General features: G+C 35.3%; 1 protein-coding gene across 14 annotated transcripts in view; it reads left to right on the plus strand.

The window, feature by feature from the left end:
* CCDC91 (coiled-coil domain containing 91) overlaps positions 1 to 25,810 on the plus strand; it is a 353,778-nt gene that overhangs the window by 35,753 nt on the left and 292,215 nt on the right. Inside the window, exon 2 of one of the 14 annotated variants that reach the window (XM_047867295.1) lies at positions 15,884 to 15,947. The exons of 11 other annotated variants lie outside the window; for them this stretch is intronic. In XM_047867295.1, coding sequence (XP_047723251.1) covers positions 15,884 to 15,947 — 64 coding nt within the window. Of the gene's footprint in view, positions 1 to 15,883; positions 15,948 to 25,810 lie in introns of those variants that run through there. 2 more of the 14 variants (XM_047867308.1, XM_047867309.1) reach the window with 2 other exon arrangements.

Genomic DNA, 25,810 nt, shown 5'->3' on the forward strand with positions numbered 1-25,810 from the left:
TTTTTCATTTCTGTGTTGCCACTAAGTGCTTTTTCCCCTGGTTATAGATCATATTTTCTTGATTTTTTGTCTTGGTTTTATCTTTTCTTTTTTAAATTTCTTTTTATTTTTAATTGAAGTATAGTTGACATACAATATTGTTTTAGTTTCAGGTATACAACATATTTATTCCACAATTATATATATTATGAAAAACTCACCATGATGAAGTGTAGTTACCATGTGTCACCATACAAAGTTATTACAATATTATCTTCCTTATGCTGTACTTTTCATCCCTGACTCATGTAATTTATAACTGCAAGTTTGTGCCTTTTAGTCCCCTTCACCTATATTGCCCATCCCTTCTCCTCCTCCTTTCTGACAATCACCAGTTCTCTGTATTTATGAGTATGTTTCTGTTTTTTGTTTGTTCATTTGTTTTGTTTTCTTAGACTCCACCAGTAAATGAAATCGTATGGTATTTGTCTTTGTCCTATTTCACATAGCATAATATCCTTGGTTCATTGATTTTGTAGCAGATGGCAAGAGTTCATTCTTTTACATAGCTGAGTAATACTCAGTTATGCACATGTATCACATCTTTATGTATTCATCAATCAGTGGATACCCAGGTTTCTTCTATATCTTGGCTACTGTAAATAGTGCTGCAGTAAACATAGGGGTTTATTTATATATTTGAATTAGTGTTTTCATTTTCTTTAGGTAAATACCCAACAGTGGAATTACTGGATTGTATGGTATTTCTTTGTCTTTTTCTTTTCTTTCTTTCCTTTTTTTTTTTTTTTTTGAGGAACCTCCATACTGTTTTCCATAGTGGTTGCACCAGTTTACATTCCCACCACGAGTGCATGAGGGTTCCCCTTAGTTCATGTCCTTGTCGACATTTATTATTTCTTTTTCATACTGATCATTCTGGGAGATGTGAGGTGATATTTCATTATGAGTTTGATTTTCATTTTCCTGATGATTAATAATGTTGAGCATCTTATCATGTGTGTTTTGGCCATCTGTATGTCTTTGGGAAAATGTCTGTTCAGGTCCTCTGCCCATTTTTTAATCACATTATGTTTTTTGTTTTTGTTTTGTTTTGGTTTTGGGTTTTTGGTTTTTTTTGTTGAGTTGTTTGAGTTCTTTATATGTTTTGGATATTAACTCCTTATTGGATATATCATTTGAAAGTATATTCTCCCATTCAGTAGGTTGCCTTTCATTTTGTTGATGGTATCCTTCACTGTGTGAGTTTTTCAATTGATATAGCCCCAATTATTTATTTTTGCTTTTGTTTCCCTTGTCTGAGGAGACAGGTCCTGAAAAATAATGCTAAAGGTAATGTCCAAGAATATACATTATATGTTTTTGTTTTTGTTGTTGTTTTGTTTTTTAAGTTTTATGGCTTCAGGACTTCTATTTAGGTCTTTAATCTATTTTGAGTTTATTTTTGCATATGGTATAAGAAAGTGGTTTAGTTTGTACATAGCTGTCCTGTTTTCAAGCATTATTTACTGAAGTGAAGGTCTTTCCCCATTATCTATTTTTGTCTTCTTTGTCATAGATTAATTGACCATGTTAACATAGATTTATTTCTGGGCTCTCTATCCTGTGCCATTGATCCATGTATCTGTTTTTGTGTCAGTACCATACTGTTTTGTTTACTATAGCTTTGTTAGTATAGTTTTGAAATCTGGGTTATGATACTTCCAGCTTTGTTCTTCTTTCTCAAGATTGCGTTGGCTGTTTGGGGCTTTTTGTGGGTCCATACTAATTTTAGGATTCTTTTCTTCCAGTTCTGTGGAGATTACTATTGATATTTTGATAGCAATTACATTGAGTCTATAGCTTGCTTTGGTAGTGTGGAAACTTTTACAATATTAATTCTTTCAATCCATGAGCATGGTATATCTTTTCATTTATTTGTATTGTTTTCAAATTTCTTTGATGCAGTTGTAAATGGGATTGTTTTCTTAATTTCTCTTTCTGCTAGTTTGTTACTAGTGTTTAAAAATACAGTAGATCTCTGTATATTGACTTTGTACTCCTGCAGTTTTACCAAACTCAATTTATTAGTTCTAATAGTTTTTTTTTTTTTTTTGAGTCTTTAGGGTTTTCTACATATAGTATAATGTCATCTGCAAATAGTGACAGTTGTATACATTCACCAATTTGGATGCCATTTATCTATTTATTTTGCCTATTTATTTATTATTTTGTCTGCTGCAGCTATGACTATCCATATTATATTGAGTAAAAGTGGTGAGAGTGGACATCCTTTTTTTATTCCTGATGTTAGAGGAAAAGCCTTCAGCTTTTCACCACTGGGTATGATGTCAGGTGTGGGTTTGTCATATATGGCCTTTATTATGTTAAGGTATATTCCCTCTAAACCCACTTAGTTGAGAGTTTTTACCATGAACACATTTTGAATTTTTCCAAATGCTTTTTCAGCATCTACTGAGATGAGTATTTTTTTTTTTTTTTACCAATCATTTTATTGATATGATGTATCACATTGATTGATTTGCTGTTACCAATCTATCTCATCCTTGACATAAATCCTACTTGGTGAATGATCCTTTCAATATATTTTGAATTTTTTTGTAAATATTTTGTTGAATATGTTTACATCTACATTAATGGGGGATGTTGGTCGATAATTTTATTTATTCTTATTCTGTAGTGGTCTTGTCTGGTTTTCATATCAGGCTAATGCTGACCTCATAGAATGAATTTGCAAGTATTCCTTCCTCTTCTGTTTTTGGAATAGCTTAAGAAGGATAGGTATTAATTCTTTAAATGTTTGGTGGAATTCACCTGTGAAGCTAACTGGTCCTAAGCTTTTGTTTTTTCGTGGTTTTTTGATTACTGATTCAGTTTCATTATTAGTAGCCAATCGGTCTGTTCATATATTCTTTCTGTTTTAAAATTTATTATTATTATTATTATTATTATTAATGTTTATTTACTTCTGATAGAGAGAGAGACAGAGAGGGAGAGAGAGAGGTGTGAACGGGGAAGGGGCAGAGAGAGAGGGAGACACAGAATCCAAAGCATGCTCCAGGCTCTGAGCTGTCAGCACAGAGCCTGACATGGGTCTTGAACTCATGGACCACAAGATCATGACCTGAGCCAAAGTCAGATGCTTAACTGACTGAGCCACCCAGGCACCCATATATTCTTTGCTCTTGATTCAATCCTGGAAGACTGTATGTTTTTAGGAATTTATCCATTTCTTCTAGGTTGTCCAATTGTTGCCATATGATTTTTTGTAGTATTCTCTTGTAGTCCTCTGTGTTTCTGTGGTGTCAGTTCTTTCACTTTCATTTCTGATTTTATTTCAGTCCCTTCTCTCCCCTTCCCCCCCCCCCCCCCATGAGTCTAAAGGTGATATCAGTTTTATTTCACTTTTCATAGAACTGGCTCTTAGTTTGTTGGTCTTTTCTATATTTTGGTCTCTGTTTCATTTCCACTCTGATCTTTATTATTTCTTTCCTTCTACTGTGGGCTTTGTTTTTCTTGTTCCTGTGAGTGTAAGTTTAGATTACTTATTTGCAATTTTTTCGTTTCTTGAGGTATACCTTTATGGCTATAAATTTCCCTCTTAGAACTGCTTTTGCTGTGTCTCAAAGAGTTTTGAACCATTTCATTGGTCTCAAGGTATTTTTTGATTTCCTCATTCATTTCTTTATTGACCCATTGGTTGTTTAGTGTTATATTGTTTAGCCTCCATGTATTTGTGTTTTTCTTGTAATTGTAATTTATTATAATTGATTTCTGCTTTCATAGTCTTGTGGTTTGAAAAGATGCTTGATAAGGTTTCAGTCTTCTTAAATTTATTGAGACTTGTTTTGTGGCCTGACATGTGATTTATCCTGGAGAATGTTCCATGTGCACTTGAAAAGAATGTGTATTGTTTTTGGATGGGAATGCTCTGCATATATCTGTTTAGTCCATTTCGCCTATTGTGTCTTTCAAAACCACTGTTTCTTTTTCGTTTTTCTGTTTGGATGTGTTCATTGATGTATATTAAGGCCAGTTTTCCCCTTTATGTTTGTTAATGTTTGCTTTTTATATTTTGGTGCTTCTATGTTGGATACATAGATATTTTCAGTTGTTTTATCTTGTTGGATTGATCCCTTTTTTATTATGTAATGACTTTCTTTGTCTCTTATTACAGTTTTTGTTTTAAAGTCTATTTTGTTTGATACAACTGTTGCTACTCCAGCTTTTTTGTTTGTTTGTTTGTTTTGTTCCATTTGCATGGAATGTATTTTTCATCCATATGTGTCTTCAGGTCTGAAGTGAGTCTTTTGTAGGCATGATATAGATGGGTGTTGATTTTTTTATCCATTAGGTCACTCTAATGTGTGTTGATTGGACCATTTGAATCATTTACATTTAAAGTAATTGTTGATACATATGTATGTATTGGCATCTGTTAATTGCTTTCTGGTTGTTTTTATAGTTCCATTCTATTCATTTCTTCTTCTCTTGCTCTTTTACCTTGTGATTTGATAACTTTTTTAGTGTTATGCCTGGAGCCCTTTCCCTTTATTTTTGTATATCTATTTTTTTTTAAAGCTTATTTTATTTATTTTAAGAAAGAGAGAGAGTGAGCAGGGGAGGGGCTGAGAGGGAGGTAGAGAGAGAATTCTAAGCAGGCTCCATGTCAGTCCAGAGCCCAGCATGGAGCTCAGTCTCAAGAACCATGAGATCATGACCTGAGCTGAAACCAAGAGTTGGATGCTTAGCCAACTGAGCCACCCAGCTGCCCCTATTTTTTCTGTATCTATTATAGGTTTTGGTTTGTGACTACCAGGAGGTTCATATATAACATTCTAGCTATACAGCAGTTTATATTAAGTTGATGGTTGCTTAAGTTCAGACATACTCTAAAAGCACTTCGTTTTTACTCCTTCCCTCTACGTTATACATATACGATGTCTTTTTTTCCCCACATCTTCTTATTTTGTATATCCCTTAACTAATTTTTGAAGATGTAATTGATTTTACTACTCTCTTTTAACTTCATACTAGCTTTATAAATGATCTACTACCATTATGATATGTTTATATTTATCAGTGATATTTTTTCTCTTCGTAATTTTCTTTTTTCTAGTATGATCTTTTTTTCACATAAAGAAGTCTCTTTAACACTTCTTATAAGGCCAGTTTAATAGTCATGAACTACTTTAATTTTGGGGGGGAAACTCTATCTCTCCTTCAGTTCTTTTTAAAAAATTTTTTTTTTTCCAACGTTTATTTATTTTTGGGACAGAGAATGAACGGGGGAGGGGCAGAGAGAGGGAGACACAGAATCGGAAACAGGCTCCAGGCTCTGAGCCATCAGCCCAGAGCCCGACGCGGGGCTCGAACTCACGGACCGCGAGATCGTGACCTGGCTGAAGTCGGACGCCTAACCGACTGCGCCACCCAGGCGCCCCACTCCTTCAGTTCTTAATGATAACCTTTCCAGGTCGAGTATTGTTGGTTGTAGGTTTTTTCTTTTCAGCACTTTGAATACATCGTGCCACTCTTTTCTGGCCTGCAAAGTTTGTACTGAAAAATCAGCTGATAGCCTTGTTGGATTTACCTTGTGCTGAAGTATTTGCTCTTTTCTTGCTGCTTTTAATATTCCCTCTTTATCTTTAATCTTGGACGTTATTATTGTGTGTCTTGGTGTGGATCTCTTTGGAGTCTATCTTGTCTGGGGCTCTCTATGGTTCCTGGTTTATTTCCTTTTGCAGATTAGGGAAGTTTTCAGCTATTATTTCTTCAATTAAGTTTCCTGTCCCTTTCTCTCTTCTCCTTTTGTCTCATTTCCTATGATGCAAATGTTGGTACACTTGATGTTGTTCCAGAAGTCCCTTAACCTCTACCCATTTTTTAAAATTATTTTTTCTAGGGGCGCCTGGGTGGTGCAGTCGGTTAAGCGTCTGACTTCAGCCAGGTTACGATCTCGCGGTCCATGAGTTTGAGCCCCGCGTCAGGCTCTGGGCTGATGGCTCGGAGCCTGGAGCCTGTTTCCGATTCTGTGTCTCCCTCTCTCTCTGCCCCTCCCCCGTTCATGCTCTGTCTCTCTCTGTCCCAAAAATAAATAAACGTTGAAAAAAAAATTAAAAAAAAAATTATTTTTTCTTTTTGTTGTTGAGTTGGGTGGTTTCCATTATCCTGTCTTCCAGATTGTTGATCTGTTCTTCTGTATCCCCTGTCTTGTATTGACTCCCTCTAGTGTAGTTTTCATTTCAATTATTACATTCTTCAGCTCTGATTGGTACTTTTTTTTACGTTTTTATTCTCTTTGTTGAAGGTCTCACTGAGTTCATACACTCTCCTCTCTAGTCCAGTTAGCATCTTTATGACCATTACTTTGAACTCTTTGTCAGGTAGATTTCTTACCTCCATTTTGTTTCATTATTTTTATGAGGTTTTGTCCTTTTTGGTTTGGAATTTATTCCTCTGATCCTCATTTTGTCTGATTGTTTCTGTGTATATTGGTCAGTTATATACTGCTCTGGAAAATAGTGACCTTATGTAGAAAACTTTCTATGGGTCCCAGTAAAGCAGTTTCCCTTGATCACCAGAAACAGGCATTCCAGGGGTGTCTCCTGAGTGGGCTGTGTGTGCCTTCCTCTTTTGACTGGGCCTCGACTACTACAGTTGTGCTGGTAGGTATGGCCGGCCTTCTACAACCTCCCCCCACTTGGAGTTGCTTTAGAGGCTGCCTGCCTCTGAGATGTGGCAAGCTGGCATTTGCTCTGGAGGGGTGCCTGCTGGGATGGGCAGGTTAGTAGGATGGGTCTGCAGGGGCACACTTGGGTGGGGTGAGCTGTTTTAGCAAGGAAGATGGAGAGTGTTAGAACTGGCTCTTGCCTGTGTCAGGCCACCTAGGCTGAAGGAAGGCTAGAAAAATAACTCCTACCAGTAATTCTGTTCTGGGGGAAAGTTCCTGTTGACCCTTGCCCCTCTGGCACATGCCCTAAAATTAGTTGGTACATCTCCTTCACCTATAGAACCCAGGTGCTCTTCAAACTGCTGCCATTGTGCTTGGTCTTGGATGAGTGATATAGTGCTCTGGCCCTCTAAGACGGATCTTGGTTTCCTATACCTCTTTGGTTCTCTTGGAGTTATACCTGCTGATTTTCAAAGCTAGACATTATGAGACTTGTCTTCCCAGTACAGCTTCCTAGGGCTCAGTGTATCCAATGTGGGGCCTGATCTTCTTGCAGTGGGTTTTGTTCCTGACCACTTCTCAGTCCCTCCTGCCCTTCTTGATGTGGCTTTTTCTTTATATCCCTGTGGTCAAGAGCTGTTCTGCTAGTCTTCAGGTCATTTTCAGAATGAGTTGCATTATGTGTACTTTCAGCCTCAGTATGTCTGTGGGTGGAGGTGAGCTCAGGATGCTCCTACTCTGCCATCTTCTCTGTAGTCTCGTTCTGATTTTTTTTTTTTGAATGGCTGTTGATTTTGATTGGATTCTGATAATTTGAATTTTCACTTGTTGATTGCTAAATTTTGTTGTATTATTTCAAATAGTGTATATTGTTCCAGTTCTCATTTATTTGAAATCAGTTGGATTATTTTGAGGTATATTTTAAAGATTTGTTAGTGTGGGTCCAGAACAAGCATATTGTAGGACAAGTTTAACCCCACTACTAAGGAGATGCCCTCCTGAGGATTCAGCTGAATCTCAATGCATTACAAGGTTTATCCACTCTGACTAGTAGGAACATAAACTGTTGCCAGCTGTGTGTGAGCTCCAGCTGTTGTCCCATCTACTCACTTTTGTTTGTCTTTTCCTAGCCTTCTGTAGTTTTCTGTCACTCGTGTATGGGTTTTACTCATCCCAAGACTTGAGCAGACTTTTTTGAGATTCTTACCCAGTGTAGTTTTCTCACTTCTATGCAACTAGAATTTCTAGTTGCCTTATAAACTTAACTTTTTGCCTTATAAACTTTTAACTCTGTTTCCTTAGCTCAGTTTTGCTTGGGTTCCCCCACTATGTCTTCTAGTTTGTAAACTGACTCCAGGTTGTAAGCAGGGCAATTATAGTGCTTGCTTTACTTTTTTTGCTTTCTTTCAGGTATTACAATCCTATGCTGCCTGTTGTCGAATATCCAGAACCCACTGTTCCATATATCTTGTTCAATTTTCTAGTTATGTTAGTTGAAAGTTAAGTCTGGTCCCCATGTCTCCATTTTGATTGTAAGTAGAATGGTATCTCTATACTGTAGTTTAAACTGTTTTTCAACCTTTGTCATACTTTTCCTTTGAAGTAACTATAGTACAGAAGATAATTGATCCTGTAGGAGTGGGTCGCACTCAAGATGTCTGTGCGTAAACTGCTGGTGATAGGAAATATGTGTTTTATTTTTTCTGTTCACTCTTTTTATCTTTTATTATATTTTATATTTTATAAAGTATTTTATAAAAAGTAGAGTGTCTTCTTGTCCTTAAGTCTTTGTGTAAAATTTACACACTAGGAATATGCACTATATTTTTTGGTAGTTTCCTGTATCTTAGACATGACTTCCCACTCTTAGTAAACGTTGAGAAACAGACATTTCTCATTTCTGTATCCGTAATAGATTATTATAATATTTAGAAAACACACACTCATTTTGGTATAATGTGAAAAATTTTAGTCTAAAAGATTTATGCTGTTTGGTTAATTAGAGATTCCCTAATAGAGAATAGAGTATAGTTGCAGGGTTTTCTTGCTCATTTTCTGAAATGAGTCTAATCTGATCTTTCTCCAGATCTGTATTCTTTCTGACTAGGTGACAATCCCAGTGCTCTCTATCCTTGGCATTATTCTCCTTTTCACTGTATTGAAACTATAGTTTATAAGATAGCTGCAGTTGCCCTTGGAGGGCTCTAATGCTTTGGCTTTTTAGGATTCATGCATGTGGTGACAAATACCACCAGTAACATCATCTCTAAAGGATGAGGACTATAGATATGTGCAATTTAAAATTATTTCTTTTGGAAACTCATCTATTTTTCCATTCTTTCTTTATTTCTTCTGGAACTTATATGTGTTCTTCAAGGTTATGCAAGCTTTGACAAGCTGTGCTTTGCCAGCCTATCCAAGGGAAAAGTCAGCACCTTATATAGAGCCAAAGTAGAGGAGAAAAATCCCCAATTTTTATGTCATTGTGTCGGGAAATGGAAAGCATAGTGGGTATGTGTGCAGATATATGTAAACTTGTAGCTCTGCATGCTGTTGGGTCTATATTGTGTTCTTTTTATGTCTTATAGGGACAATATGATACAGGCCATGGTAAAAAAAGGTTTTTTTTAATTCACTTTTTAAAATAGGTGGATGTTGGGGCACCTGGGTGGCTCAGTCAGTTAAGCATCTGACTCGGCTCAGGTCATGATCTCGTGTTTTGATTTGTGAGTTTGAGCTCCACCCTTGGCTCTCTGCTGTCAGCACAGGGTCCACTTAGGATTCTCGGTCTCCCTCCCTCTCTGCCCCTCCCTGGCTCGCATGCTCTCTGTCTCAAAAATAAATAAATACTAAAATAGGTAGATGTTTTTGTGATGCTGACTGTCAAGATAAAATTTCTATTTTTAGTTAATGTATCTGGTATCTATATGATATTTATATACATAAATGAAATGTTTATGTAGCCTTTGCATTTTACCCTAGACTTTGTTGTGTGCTAGCTTGTGTTTGACTCTGGTTTCATTTGGCCTCCTTTTTCTGAGACTTTACCTATTAAATGTACACAGCCTACCTTCTCGTGTTCCAGTGCAACTTTATGTTACTCATCTACTTTTTTCTTTTGCTTGTGTCCTGGACAAGATTTCTCCCTCTATATTTATTCTTTTCTCCTTTGAAAGTCACCTCTTTGGTATACCATTTCACTAGGGTATTATTATACAATTTGATAAATTGAGTAATTCTCATGTATTAATGATACTGCTACTGATCTTTTATTTAATTTTAAGAGTTTTTAGGCTTTATTTTTTCCTTTTGCATTTATTGCTGTTTTCTTTTTTTTTATATGAAATTTATTGTCAAATTGGTTTCTATACAACACCCAGTGTTTATCCCAATTGGTGCCCTCCTCAATGCCCATCACCCACTTTCCCCTCCCTCCCACCCCCCATCCACCCTCAGTTTATTCTCAGTTTTTAAGAGTCTTTTATGGTTTGGTTCCCTCCCTCTCTAACTTTTTTTTTCCTTTCCTTCCCCTCCCCCATGGTCTTCTGTTAAGTTTCTCAGGGTCCACATAAGAGTGAAAACATATGGTATCTGTCTTTCTCTGTGTGACTTATTTCACTTAGCATAACACTCTCCAGTTCCATCCACATTGCTACAAAGGCCATATTTCATTCTTTCTCATTGCCATGTAGTATTCCATTGTGTATATAAACCACGATTTCTTTATTCTTTCATCAGTTGATGGACATTTAGGCTCTTTCCATAATTTGGCTATTGTTGAAAGTGCTGCTATAAACATTGGGTACAAGTTTCTGGGTTTTTTTTTAGATTCTTACCATGAGGAAAAGATATGTCTTTTTAAAACAAGTTAAGTAGTCTCTTAAAACCATCAGGTTCTTGGGGAAAATTGTTTTTCTTGAAACTCAGGCCAGCAGAGGTATGTCTGTATTGTTTCCTTGGTATCTACAAGTCAGGTATTTTCATGGATGTTCTGCTCGTCCCAAAAAGAGAGCCTAAAGCTGAGTTTTTCACTTGGGGAGTGCTTAAATGCTCCACAAATCAGTGACCAGATTTGTTTCATTTTGTGCCCATGTGGTTTCTGTGGGTAGTTTGTTGTTTTAAAAACTTTCAAAGAAGAGCATTTTTTTTTTCCTGGCAATCATGTGTATCCCATGTAAGTATTTTTCATTATTAATAATCTTGAGAAGAACCAACTCCAGGTCATAATACATTTGGCTAAAATCATAAGGTTTTATCCAGTCATCCCATATGATTTGTGTCTGGTTTGCCAAAATCCATTAATTTGAAATTCCCAAAGGGCAGAGTAATGGTTTCCTCTCCTGTTTCTGTCACCAACCTGATTTTATAAATTATTTCTATCAATTTTGTGTAAATTAATAGTCTTTAAGAGAAGTTCATGAGATATATAGATTTAATTTCTTCTAGGCCTATAGGCTGGTTTTACTTTGGGGTGTTTCCACCCCTTCTTTCATACTCTATATAGAAATTTCCCTTTCTGTTTATGACTTGAATTCCAGCTTTCTTATTGTGTTTTGCTTTTCATCTTCTTCCTCATTTAGGCTTAGTGGTTAGAAATCTTGTCTTTAATTGAATTTCAAAGTGGTTGAGTTTTTGTCATTTTCCGTTCTCCTGTCCAGCAGTGAGGGTTTGCTTCTGTAGGTATGCTGCAACCTTTTAATAATGAATTTGGTTTTAAAGAGAAATTGAATTAAATTCTTGAGTTATTTCAGAAAGTTGTAACATCATGCTATTTATATTTCTGGCCACAGTGAGGGTTTTCATGAAAATGAAGTTTTGTAGTGAAGTTTTTCAAAGTGAAGCTTTTGTGTCTCAGCTTGTAGGCATGAAAGGTGTCTTTAGGATTTGGCTAGCCCAGAATTACAATGTTAAATAGTCCACATAAATTTTTTAGTTATTAAGTGAATACTATTTATAATTAGGAAGTAAACAGAAAGAAAACCTGAAGAACCCCTTCTCTGAATTTTCTGATTTAACAGAGGACGAAACTGAAATCTAGATAGATTCCGTGACTGAGATAATCTGCAATTTAATGGAAGCATTAGGTCTAAGCGCCTAGAGCCCTGACCCCCACATCCAGTGCTCTTTCCACTCCCTTGGAATCTCTTACTATCTTATCCCTAATAAAATAACAATTTAGTGTAAAATGTGATAACATTCTGGTTTTAAAATACTCTAATACATTTTATTTTTGTGATATAAGTTTGAGTGATGAAAGCTTACAAATTCATACCACATTTTCCTCTTGTCCTATAAAAACAGTATTGTCTTTGAGGTTATCATTTGGTTTAAGCCTATTCTTCATTGTATTAAAGTAATTTTTAAAATTTTCCAAAGCTATGAAAACATGCAAATAAGAACTTCCTATTTAGCATTTATTGATAGCCTATTTAGCATTATTTCTTTCCTGTCTTTCTAACTGAACCTATTTTCTTCAGGCATCTAACCCTTCTTCACATGAGTCAGAAAAAGGGGTCTTCTTTCCTCGATCCAGGATTGAGAGTCTAAGTGAAACATGGAAATTCCCTTTCTTTGCTAGTGACAGGTTCAAAGATGGGCAGATCACAATCTCAGAATATCTTGGTCACTTTGTTTCCAGCCTGTTGGTAAAGCTCCACACAGGCACTCAGCCAGGGGAGTTTACAGAGAGTTCCTGAAGCTTTGACTTGTAGTGCTTAGAACCTGCTGTATCTGTGTGCTTCCTCTTACATTTGACAATGGTTATACATTTCCTTATTGTTTAAGCTCGTTTGCTTTTGGAATTTCTGTTACTTCTGGATAAAAAGTATGCTATCTGATGTATCTCCTAATACTTTATTTTACACTGTGAAAGATGATTCAGTAAGAGATTTTGGCTACTAAATTGATGTGAATTCAAGGAATAGGGGAGACTTTCAATAGATTTGAAACTAGAAGAATCTCTGAAGAGATTTGTGACTGAGAGAATTATAAAATCAGGGCTCTGTAGGCATCATAACCCATTGTGGTTTACCTTTCATCTTTTAGCTCCACTGAACTTTTCCTTTTAAACCACTGACTCCCTAAATCCAGTAGTTTCTGTTCATTCCTTATCTTCTTTGACCTCTATTATGCCTGTTTCTATTCTTGTACAGTTTTTCCTTATTATTTCTAGGGCATTATTCTGTCTTTGTATATTCATGATCATCTCTTTTAAATTTCTTTTACTAACTTACTTTATTTGACCTATCCCTTGAGTAGTAATGGTTTTCTATGTTGTTGTTGTTGTTGTTGTTGTTGGCCTAATTAAAAAAAAACCCTTTTATTGTTTAGAATAATTTTAGATTTATAAAAAATTGTGAACTCAGTACAGAGAGTTCTTATATACCCTACTCACAGTTTTTCCTATTATTGATATATTAGTATGGTACATTTGTTAAAATTAATGAACCAATGTTTATACACAATTACTAATTAAAGTACATGACTTTTTTCAGATTTCCATAGTTTTTATCTACCTTCTTTTCTCTATTCCAGATTCCCATAAAGCAGGATATCATATTACATTTAGTTGTTATGTATACTTAGGTTCTTCTTGGCTGTGATGATTTTTTAAACTTAACTTGCTTTTGCTGACCTTGACAGTTTTGAGTAGTACTGGTCTGGTGTTTTATAGATTGCCCTTCAATCAGTTGAGGTTGGTCTGATGTTTTACTCACATTTGGAATGAAGTTATAGGTTTTTGGGAGGAGACCATGTATGTAAAATGTCATTTGATCATGTCATATCAAGGGTACATACTATCAACGTGACTTAATCATTGCTAATGTTGACTTGAATCATTTGGCTGAGATGGTTTTTGTCAGGCTTCTCTGCTTTACATTTCTTCTTTCCCCTCCTTTCCATATGTATTCTTTGGAATGATGTCGGTGTGTTCAGGCCATACTTAAGGAGTGGGGAGTTCCTCCTTCTTGAAGATAGAGTATCTGTATAAATTAATTGGAATTTTTCTGCATGGAAAAATTTTTCCTTCCTTCCTTCCTTCCTCCCTTCCTCCCTCCCTCCCTCCCTCCTTCCTTTTGTCATTTATATCAATATGGACTTGTGGATATTTATTTTCTACTTTATTTGGCCTAATTTTTTAATTACTGTATTTATATTGATGCTTTCTAAATATGTTTATCTTGGCAATTCTCACTTCTGTTTTAGAAAGAGCTCTTTCTAGTTAACTCCCTATTGGACTGTATTCCACTGGCTTTTGTTTTTGTTTTTGTTTTGAAACTTTAATTTTTTTTTTCAACATTTTTTATTTATTTTTGGGACAGAGAGAGACAGAGCATGAACAGGGGAGGGGCAGAGAGAGAGGGAGACACAGAATCGGAAACAGGCTCCAGGCTCTGAACCATCAGCCCAGAGCCTGACGGGGGGCTCGAACTCCCGGACCGCGAGATCGTGACCTGGCTGAAGTCGGCGGCTTAACCGACTGCGCCACCCAGGCGCCCTAATGTTTATTTATTTTTGAGAGAGACAGAGACAGAATGCGAGTGGGTTGGGACAGAGAGAGAGGGAGACACAGAATCTGAAACAGGCTCCAGGCTCTGAGCCATCAGCCCAGAGCCTGACGCGGGGCTCGAACTCATGGACCGCGAGATCGTGACCTGGCTGAAGTCGGACGCTTAACCGACCGCGCCACCCAGGCGCCCCTGTTTTGAAACTTTAAATGTGACCATATTGCCTAGACTCATACTAATCATTTTATACCTCATCTTCTTCATTTTATGCCTCATTGTCCTACCTAAACTTTCTTTTCTACCTGCTTTCTCAAGCTAGAAACCAGTGGAATCTTTTAGTTTTCCTTTCCCTTTTACAACCCCCATTAGTTGCTCTTATTTGGATTATATTTATGTCTTTCATTTCCCTAAAACTAACCTATTACTTCCACCCTTAATCCACATTGCTTCATAGACCTTTTTCTAAAATACATGTCACTTATTCAGAATACTTACATCCCTTCTCAGAATCCTTCAGTGAGTTCTGTCTCTTGACTCTAATTTAACTGTGATTTTAGGCAAATTACTTGGTCTTTCTCTAGCCTAAGTTTTCTTTTTTAGAAAGTGTAGATAGATAATGATAGACATCTTCTGAGGATTAAAAGTGGTAGCATATCTAAAGAGTTTAGGTATGTGTCTGATACAAAGTAGTACACTGTACAAGATAGTTATTTTTATTGTTTTATGGCTCCAACTCCTTAGAATGACCTTTCACAATTTGGCTCCTACCTACTTATCCAGCAGCTTCATTTGTAGATATTCTTCTGCCATGGGCACCTTGTCATTCAACAGTTTCATATTACTCGTATTTTGGGTTTGCCATACTATGTGCTTTTTATACCTGTCCTTTCTCACATGTTCCTTTGTCAGAAGTGTTTTTATCTTTCTTGACTAACAGGAAAAAGTGGCTTTTGCATATCTCAATATTCAACTTAAATATTCCCACCATGCAGAGTTAATCATCACCTTTTCCTATTCCTGCCACTATACCATGTGTATAGATATCTAACGTATACTATATATATGTTTGCAAGTTTGTCTTTGTTAAATTGTGACCTCCAAGGGGAAAGGAGTAAACTTAATTTGTCATTACATTGCCAGCATTTAATATCACTCAGTTAAATTTGTTACATAGACTGCCTTGCAAGTGCTGAAATCATGTCTAAGTATCCTTTACTAATGGTCAGCAGGCTTCTACTTGAACCCACCCTGTAGTGGCACATTTATAATTGGAGAGGTGGTGATTACTTTTAGCCGGGTCTAAATTTTAGAATTTTAATTTTATGTAGATTTTAAATCTCTTTGCTTTTGGCTTTCATTTGTCTGTTCTTTGGAGCCATCATTAGTCTGCGCATTCAGCATTGTGCAAATATTTGAGCACCAAATATGTTTGAAGTACGTTTCAAAAATCTCTTGGTTAGAAATGAAATAAACCTGAAACACTCCAGCCTAAGAAAAACAAGTTTGACATTGATATTCTCCAGACTTTTTTTGATTATTTACCTCTATCAGGTATCAGGTATACGTCCAATATTGGTGTGTTTATCTACTCATTGTGTGTGTGTGTATGCATGTGTGTATGACTATAGTCATACGTACATTATAAAACAGACACAAATATAGTACTTCGCCAAAGATAATATAAAATACGTGTATTTTATTTTAGATGGAGTATTTCTTCTCACATTCTGATGGATCGTCTTGCTTGTCTCCTGCTCCTCCTCAGGGTGGTATGTGCACACCATCTTAAAGACGTCTGATCTACGTAATCAGACTCTGTTATGGGTAGGGTTGGAGCTGGTCTTTGGGATGACTGAAAAGATTCATATGCCTTCAGGAGATTTGCTTTGTTTTTCTTCTTAATTGCTTCACTCTTTCAGACCAGCTTCTCTCTGGGGCTAGGGCCATGGTTGCTAGCTTTGGGCTTGAGCCTTTACAGCTTTCATTTGTTTATTGAACAGATTCCGAATGGAGAATGTAGTCTGTGCCAGGCACTATTCAAGGTATTGAAGATACAGCAATGAGTATTAAAAAGAAGTATATTTAAGTGATAAGTGCTATGTAGAGAATTAAAGTAAGATGATGTGACAGTGATTAAGTGACTGCTTAAGAAAGCCTTTGTCCAGAGGGAATGTTAAAGCTGAGATCTGAATCAAAAGAAATAACTAGCTCTGTAAATATCATGAAGAAGAGCATTCCAGGGAATAGCTTAGGCAAAATATTTAAAGTGGGACTGAACGTGCATGCTGAGGAAGTAAGATAAGGTGGTGGAGTTCATAACTTAGTAGATAAAGAGAGTTTTGTGAACAGAAAAGGAAGGGGCTTCCTCCCTTCTATATCTAGTTGGAAACATCCCAAGGAAAGATTGATTGATTGAGCTATAGTTTCCTATCCTTAGGACTAATTATTAATTGTGTTATTTTATTTAGTTCACTTTGAGCAAATTGCCCACCGTTATGGCTAGGAGAAGCTTGGAGGGAAGGGTGTTGGGTTGGCAAAATTAAGAGATGCCACTTACTATGTGTGCCTTATAGTACAAGGGGTTTTCATTTTGTTATCTAAGAGTTCTGTTTTAATACATTTGAAGATAGCTATTGTTTCTTTGTTGACTTTTTATGAAGGCTAAACTTTTGTAGTTTTTTTCAATATCTCTTCATTCTTCTCTGAAATAAGTCTTTAACAACATGTATTATTTCAACAGTACATGGTAGTGGTGAGGGTGAAAGGTGGAAAGAGAAAATGAAAGTCTCAGTTCATTCTTCGAATATATCCATTCTACTCCCGGAACAGCCATTCATGTGTAAAGGATACATGTAATGTGATGATTCTCTGTACTTTATTTTCTAAGACAGGGAAATTGACCAGTGTATTTTAGGAAGCATTTTTTAAGTTAAAACAAAAAGAGTTTTCAGATGTCTCTGCATAACGGAGAAAACTTTAACTCATATTGTTTCATCTTCCAAATATTTTGAGTGATAGTTTTGCCTATTGTTTTTTGGTAGTATTAAAAACTTTGATCCAATATGACGGTTGCAGCTGCATGGTTTGCATTTTGAATAGTAGTGGGTGGACATAATATTGATTCATTGGTGGTATTTACCATTATGGGAAAAACTGGATACCAGATTTTGATGTTTCTGAAATGATGCAGTTTGTAGCATATCAGCACTATGTGATGTTTTGTAACAATCTTAATTTTTTTTAGTTTATTTATTTATTTTAAGAGAGACAGAGAGAGCATGAGTGGGAGAGGGGAAGAGAGAGGGAGAGAGGGAGAATCCCAAGTAGGCTTCACGTGGTCGGTGCATAGAGTCCTATGTAGGGCTCAAACTCATGAAACTGTGAAATCGTGACCTGAGCTGAAATCAAGAATCTGTCTCTTACCTGACTGAGCCACCCAGGCTCCCCAACAAGCTTAATTTTTGAAGTCACGTGGAATAGGTGTCTATAAGGAAGCAGGAGAGTCTAATTTCTATAAATTAATATGATGTATACTTTTTTTTTTAACATTTATTTTTGAGACAGAGAGAGACAGAGCATGAACGGGGGAGGGTCACAGAGAGAGGGAGACACAGAATCTCAAACAGGCTCCAGGCTCTGAGCTGTCAGCACAGAGCCCGACGTGGGTTCGAACCCACCGACAGTGAGATCATGACCTGAGCTGAAGTTGGACGCTTAACCGACCGAGCCACCCAGGCGCCCCTGATGTATACTTTTGATAAACTGTACAATAATTGTATTTGATACCATGTTCTTTTTAAGAAATCATGTTATTATTTATTCAATTTATAGTGCTTGAGCTAAGTTAGGTTTGATTTCTAACCTAGAAAGAACTCTTACGTTAGAGTTCCAAGGTGAGCCTCATATATTTGAGTATATTTTTATTTTTTTTAAATTTATTTACTTTATTTTAGAGAGAATGTGAATGCTCATGAGAGCAGGGGAGAGGGTCAGAGGAAGAGAGAAAGAATTTCAAGCAGGCTCCATGCTCAGCATAGAGCCTGATGTGGGGCTCGATCCCATGACCCTGGGATCAAGAGTCAGACACTCAACTGACTAAGCCACTTAAGTGGCTGAGTACTTAAGTACTTAATTAAGTACTAAGTACTTAATTTAGATATTGAAATGCTATATATTATGGATTTTAGAAGCTTTAAGAAATTCCCTAAAAATAGAGATCTGTGGTAATTAATTGGCTTTACTACTACTACTACTACTACTACTACAGAATTTTAGCAATGCCTTTCTGTATTGTAAGTTTGGGTTTTGAATAATGGGGTGTGAGAAATAAATTGGAAATCTTGTCTCTGTGGGTTGGAATCTGGTGTGGCTTCAAATGACAAACAAAATATTTTAGCATGTACATGCCAGGTAAAATTTCAAATGGATTTTCCATAGGGTATAAACTTTTGAAGCCAAATAATATAAAGGGATTTTATACTTACAGGCAGACTCCTGTTGAGTTACATTGGTTTTGTTAATTTATGGTGGGGAAATCAATAGCTGATGAAGCAAACAACTAAAGAAATATCTTGTACAGTTTGTTTCTGTCCATTTATGACACGTTGTTTGGGGAGGAGTTCTGAGGTGACGTGTAAGACTTGGTATCCTAAAAGTCTGGTGGGTTTTTTCTTTATATTTTTAAAATGACAGGTGTATTTCAAGATCTAGAATATCTTGTTTTGCTTCAAGGAATTGTCCTAGAAGAATTGAAATTAGTTTCACATTTATAATTATACTTAAATGAAGATATATATGTTTTCTTCTTTTCTTCTAATTTATTTGAGAATTTTAGGAAAGGAATATTGTGCTGCTAGTAGAGTGGCCGGGGTACAAGGGTCTAGGTGAATTTATTGTCTTTCAGCTTGCATTATTCTTATTTATATGAGTGGCTGGAGATGTCACATGTAATTTGAGGTCTACATCTGGTTTTATGTTGAGCGAATCTGATTTAGGCTCGGCTATCTTCAATGGTGATTTTCCCAGCTGTAAATTAGGAATTTGGCATAGAAAACTGTGTGGTTTTGTGTAAGTAGAATTCAGATTGTGATGTTTTCTGTCACTTCATAATTCTAATTTTAGAGTTTCGGTTTTTAAAGCAGAATAATTCACTCCAGAAAAGTCTAAAATCTGATTACTCATATATTGCCAGGAACATTGATGGTCAATGGTTTGAGTCAAACTGAGTATCTTTTATTAGAAATATGGTGAATAGTTTTACTCATCCACTCAGAATTGTAGCCATGAACTTTATTTTGTTTTCTTGATTTCAAGTTTTTATTTAAATTCTAATTAGTTAACATATATGGTAAAATTGGTTTCAGGTGTAGTGTTTAGTGATTCATCACTTAGTATAACACGCAGTACTTTTCTTTCTTGTAAAGACTACAGGAAACCCTTTGTATTTGCATTCTCAAATGTCTTGGAAGCAGAGATACTACGGGATTTTTCCTTCACTGGTAATAAAAAGGGAGGAGTAGGGGATAAATGTGCAGCATGAACCACTCGTTGCTGTTTGCCTTTCCTTAAAAAAAAAAATTCACCTTTCAAATTAGTGGTCTGAAGTGGACAGACCACTGGAATATGGCAGGTACCACAAAGTCTTTCCTTGTAGTTATTACCTACTTGTGCAGTGCCATCTATTTGATTATAAATGCCTTGAGGATTGAGTTTACTATATATTCATCTTTGTATTCTGTTACACTTAGCTCCTCACATAACTTACACAGATAAGTGTAGCGGGCAGTTGAGTTAAATTGGATTGGCTTGAATTGGAGGGGATGAGGATTAGGCAGATGGGAAAACAGGGCTAGTCTGAGGGAAGTTAAAAGTCTTTTAGTCCTTCTAGATACCTTGTTTTAGTTTAAGTAATCAAGATGGTGATGTTTTATTTACCTTTAAAACCGTTATAGTTGATGAATCAGAAATTGTAGCGTATCCTTCTCTGTTGCCAGCTGGCAATTTACCTTTCAATACGCTGTTCTGGTTAATAATTCTGGTGGCTAAAAAATACCATTACATATATTGTTTCAGAGGATAATTCTCATGAATTAATTTCTAGACTAACTTCTTCAGTCTTTTTCTGCTCCCCACCTCCCCATTTAAAAAACGAATGTGGAATTTGCATATATTGTGAAATGTACAGATAGGGGGTGTAGAATTCATTGTGTTTGACATATATATAACTGTGTACTATATACTCCAATCAAGATAGGAAATATTTCCATTTTCCCAGAAAGTTCTTTCGTTGACCTTATGCTGTCTCTATAGACCATTTTACCCCATCCTCTGATCCACTCTTCTGATTTCTTTTACATAGGTTAGTTTTACCTGTTATTGAACTTCATATAAATGGAATTACACAATATGTACTCTTGGTGACTGGCTTGTCACCCAACATGTTTTTGATTTTTTTTTTTATTATTAAGTCTGTTGCTTTAGTCTGACACATAACATAAAATTTACTGTCTTCACCATTTTAAAGTATACAGTTCAGTGGCATTAAGTGTAATCACGTGGTGTTATCATCACCACCATCCGTCCACAGATCTGTTTTCATCTTGCAAAACTGAAACTTCATCCTTATTTCTTAATTAAAAAAAAACAACGTTTTCTAAAAAGAACATAGGGAAAAAAGAAAAAAAGCATAGGGGTGCCTGGGTGGCTCAGTTGGTTAAGTGGCCAACTTCGGCTCAGGTCATGATCACAGGGCTTGAAGGCTCCTGAGTTTGAGCCCTGTATCGCTCTGTGCTGACAGCTCAGAGCCTGGAGCCTGCTTCAGATTGTGTCTCCCTCTCTCTCTGCCCCTCCCTGCTTGCACTCTGTCTCTGTCTTTTTCTCAAAAATAAATAAATATTTAAAGAACAAAAAGAGCTTATATTACAATCTCCTTTATCCAACTCGATTGGATATTGCTTATAACATTTTTTTTTTTTTGGCTGGAGTGGTTAGTCATAAAAATGTTATGTATATACCTTAAAACATAGTATATATTTATAACCCAGTGTTTTGATATTAAGCCCACATCTTTTCTATGAACATAGGTCTCCTGATTGAAATTAATCATGGCCTTTCTTAAATCACATCTATCACCATTATCTTCAATATCTAGTTTCATTTTCCTTTTAGGTATGATGAGACAGTTGAAAAATAGTCCCAGTGGTTACTGTTCTAAATTTTCTAGTCTTCTTGAAAATATTTTTTTAAAAAGCAACTAGACTTTATCAAATTGTTATGAAATGTTCAACTTACTCAGGGAAATGATGACTTCCAGTTCTTATAGATTTTAAAATATTTAATCATATAATTATATTAGCAAATAAATTGGATTAAATATGTTTAGAGCAAAACAACTGATTCTTACTAGTGTATAGTCAACTCATGGGAGGATAGGTATAGGGTCATGTCTTAGTAGCCTTGACACTTTCCTTCACACAGTAAGAATCAAAAGCATTGGGGCATATATGTTTCTTTCATGATTAATTTATGAGTTACTTAATGGAAGACAAAGAAATTTGTACTGTAGATACTAAGTTGATAATTTAAAAGTCTCTAGAAGTTTCATTATTATACTATAAACAGGTAGTCTGCTGTCTTCTCTATTGTCATAGTGAGTTTATTTGTACATAAAATTAAATTGTAGTTTTGGTTTGTTATCTGTCGTTCAGCACAGAACTCCCAAAACTTAGTTGCTTAAACAACTATTTTATTTTGCTCACAATTTTGTGGGTCGGGAATTTGGGAAAGATTTTGATGGCTGTGTACTGTTGTGTCCTCTAGCACTGAGGCTGCCATTTCTGGAAGAGTGGGAGATTCATTAGGTGTTTATCTCTTGATGTGGTCTCTCCACATGGCTATTTTGGGTTACTTTACAACATAGTAGTCTTAGGATAGTAAAATTTCTTCTGTGGAGAAGCATCATCCAGAGCAAGTTTTCCAAAGTACAGGAAGTGAAAGCCATCAATTTCTTAAGGGCTAAGCCTAGAAAATGGTACAGTGTCATTTCTGTCACATACTAGTATTCAAAGCCATCATGGACCTCATTCAAGGCATGCCATAGATTGGCCATTTTAAATCTGATACAGGCTTAAATGGTGTATACAATTGATGACATTTTTATTTTTAAAGGCCTGAGAATATTTCTGGTGGATGTCAGCATTGAAGTCTGTGGAAGAACACATGGGTCTATATTTAACTGATTCAAATTATAAATGAATATGAAACATCTGGAAAGAGTAAAACTGATGAAGGGTAGAATGCTGGCAGCAACATCATTATAGTAATGGCTAATTTATCAGTTCTAATTTATCAGTTAAGTTCTAATTTATCAGTTCAGCTCCTGTTCTACCGTTCAGTTTGAGTTATAGTGCTTCATAGCATTAAAAAAAAAAAAAAAGGAGGAAAACAAAGTACAGTAACATGAATTTGAGTTTTAATCTTTTGGCAGGATGCAAATCCCATTTGGAGTCCTGGTAAAAGACATTTTAGACAACAGTGTGAGTTGGTTTTAAGTGGACTAGGTCATTTTAAAATAAATTTAATGGTTGCCAGTAACTGTTTTCTTCTTTATTACTAATGCTAGAAGTAGTGTCATTTATGTACATGTTGGTAAAATTTACTATTGATTTTAAATATAGTATCCTTTATCATCTCTAATGATAAAGGAAAATCAGATCTTCTGAGTATCATTTCATTTCAGTAACACACTATGGTCTTTTTTGATGATCAATGAAGACTCAGGGAAGAATATCTAAAATGGTCATTAGAAATAATTTATTTCATTAGGCTTTGTTGTACTTTGCTCTTCGAAATAATACACTTTTATTAAGATCAGCCAACATTTGAGCATGTGTTATGTTTTGTTAGATCTGAGAATATCTAGGTCAAAGAAAGTTGATTTACTCTGTCAAATGAATGTAATTAATAATGTTGTTGAATTAGTTTTTGAATAAAGCAGGAATGGAAATACTCTTCCTTTCCTTGTGATTGTTTGGTGCTGGCACCTGTTTTCCTGATGGTGTCAAGAAGAATTACTTTCAGATGTTAAATCCACTATAATTTTAAGAGATCCTTCTCTTTAGGCAGAGTGGTATTTCCAGTGACTTTTAAAACATTGTTATTAGTTATGACTCATTAAATTTCTTATGTACTTTTACTCTGTTACATAATTCATAGAAATTAATATTTTTTGTAGTCATTAACTTATTTCCCTTATTTTATATAAATATATATTAGGTAGAGGCAGTTTTCTGTGGAAGAGTGTTTCTGTTTGGTTGTATTCTTTTATATATAATATAGATACCATGAGTGACAGTATAAAATTACAGTTACAAGCTTAATGTCACTGTGTGTTTGTATGTATTTTAATTTGGGTAATTTCTTTTGATTTATTTTGAAGTTTACTGATTTTTTTCTCGTTATTCTGTAGAGTCATGATAAGCCCAAAACGAATTTCCTGCTCTGATAGTGTGTTTTTAATTATCAGCATTTACATTTTCCTTTTTTTTTTTTTGGTAGTTTCCATCTGTCTGTTGATATCCATTTACATATGTTTTCTAACTTTGCATTATATTCTTATATTATGCACAGTTGCTTTTTTTTTTTAAGTTCTTGTCATCTGGATCATTTCTTGGTCTAGCTTTGTTGATTTATTTGTGTCTTGAGTCATTTATTTCTTCCTTTCTCCTTCCTTTCCTTGTTTGTCTTATAATTGTTGTCACCCTCTATAAAGAAGAGTGACATAAATTGTATTTATACCATAAATTGGACATACCTCTTTTTCTTCAGGTCATTGATGTTAGGGTTTCTAAAATATACTAAATTAATGCATTATGAAACTAAGGCAGATATGTAATAAATTGACAAACTAATTCAAAGGAAAATGCATTGTAAGCCAAAACATTTTAAATGCTTTTAAAAAAAATGTTCATTTATTTTTGGGAGAGAACAAATGGGGAGGGGCAGAGAGAGGGGGATGGAAGATCCGAAGCGGGATCTGCGCTGACAGGCTGAAAGCAGGGATCCCATTGTGGGGCTTGAACTCAAGAACCACAAGATCCATGACCTGAACTGAAATCAAATGCTCAGCCAACTGAGCCAGCCAGGTGCCCCTTGAAACATTTTAAAAGAGAAATATTTAAGTTTCATTTTACATACTTTTTGAATGTATGTATGTATAAGAAAACCTTTTTATTTTAAAATAACTATAGATTTATAAGAATTTGCAAAGATAATACAGAGAAGTCCTGCTTATTACTTACCTTCCAGTTTCCCAAGTGGTTTCATTTCGTGTAACTACAGTACAATATCAAAACCAGGAAACTGATATTGATAACAATGTGTGTGTATAGTTTTGTGTCCTTTTATTGCATCTGTACATTTGTGTAACCATTACTACATCAAAATACAGAACTGTTCCATCATCAATAAGATCTCCTTTGTACTACCCTTTTATAGTCACTCCTACTCCCTCCCTCTCCATCATTCTTTAACTTCTAGAAACCACTCATTTGTTCTCCATATTTACAACTTTGTCATTCTGAGATTGTTATATAAATGGAATTAACAGTATGTGACCTTTTGAGATTGGCTTTTTTTTCATTCAGTGTAATGCCTTTGCATCCATTCAACTCATTGCATGTTTTGATAGTTTTTTTTTCCTTTTTCTTTTTTTTTTTTTCCTTTTTAATGCCGACTAATACTTCAGTGGTGTGGATGTGGCACAGTTTGTTTATTATTTTAGGACATTTTGGTTGTTTCCAGTTTTTGGCTATTAAAAATAAAGCTATGAACAATTACGTTCAGATATTTGTGTGGATGTTAAGTTTTCCTTTTTCTGAGAAAATCCCCAGAAGGTCTACTGCTAGATCTTATGGTAAGTATTGTTTAACTTTTAAAGTAACTGACAAATACATTTTTCAGAGTGGCTGTACCATTTTATATTTGCACCATCAGTGTTTGAAAGATTTTTTCTCTACATTTTTGCCATCATTTGGTATTGTCACTGCTTTTTATTTAACCGTTCTAATAAGTGTGTAGTGATATTGCACTGTTTTCTTAATTTACATTACTCTAATAACTAGTGATACTGAATGTCTTATAATTTGCTTAATTGTCATTCTCTGTGTGTATCCTCTTTGGTGAAATGTTTATATTTTATCCATTTATCCATTTTCTAATTGGATTTTGTTTTGTTTTGTTTTGTTTTACCATTGAGTTTTGAGAGTTCTTTATGTGGACTTGAGTCCTTTGTCAGCAGATACGTGGTTTGTAGATATTTTTTCCTAGTCTGTAGCTTTTATTATGGCATTGTATTTCCTTTTCTTTTCTTTTTTTGAAATGATTTCAGACATATGGAAAAGTTACACATAGTCCAAATAATTCCTGTATACTCTTCACCCAGATTTCCCTAATGTTAACATTTTACCACATTAAAAAAAAAAAAATTCTCTCTGTCTCTGTGTCTCTCTCTCTCTGTATGCATCTGTGTGTGTGTGTGTGTGTGTGTGTGTGTGTGTGTGTATACATACACATATAGGCAAAAAAATATACTTATTATAACAATAGGAAAACAGTCTGAACAATAGAAATACAA

The sequence above is a fragment of the Prionailurus viverrinus genome, chromosome B4 (genome assembly GCF_022837055.1).
Source record: "Prionailurus viverrinus isolate Anna chromosome B4, UM_Priviv_1.0, whole genome shotgun sequence".
Classification (NCBI taxonomy): domain Eukaryota; kingdom Metazoa; phylum Chordata; class Mammalia; order Carnivora; family Felidae; genus Prionailurus; species Prionailurus viverrinus.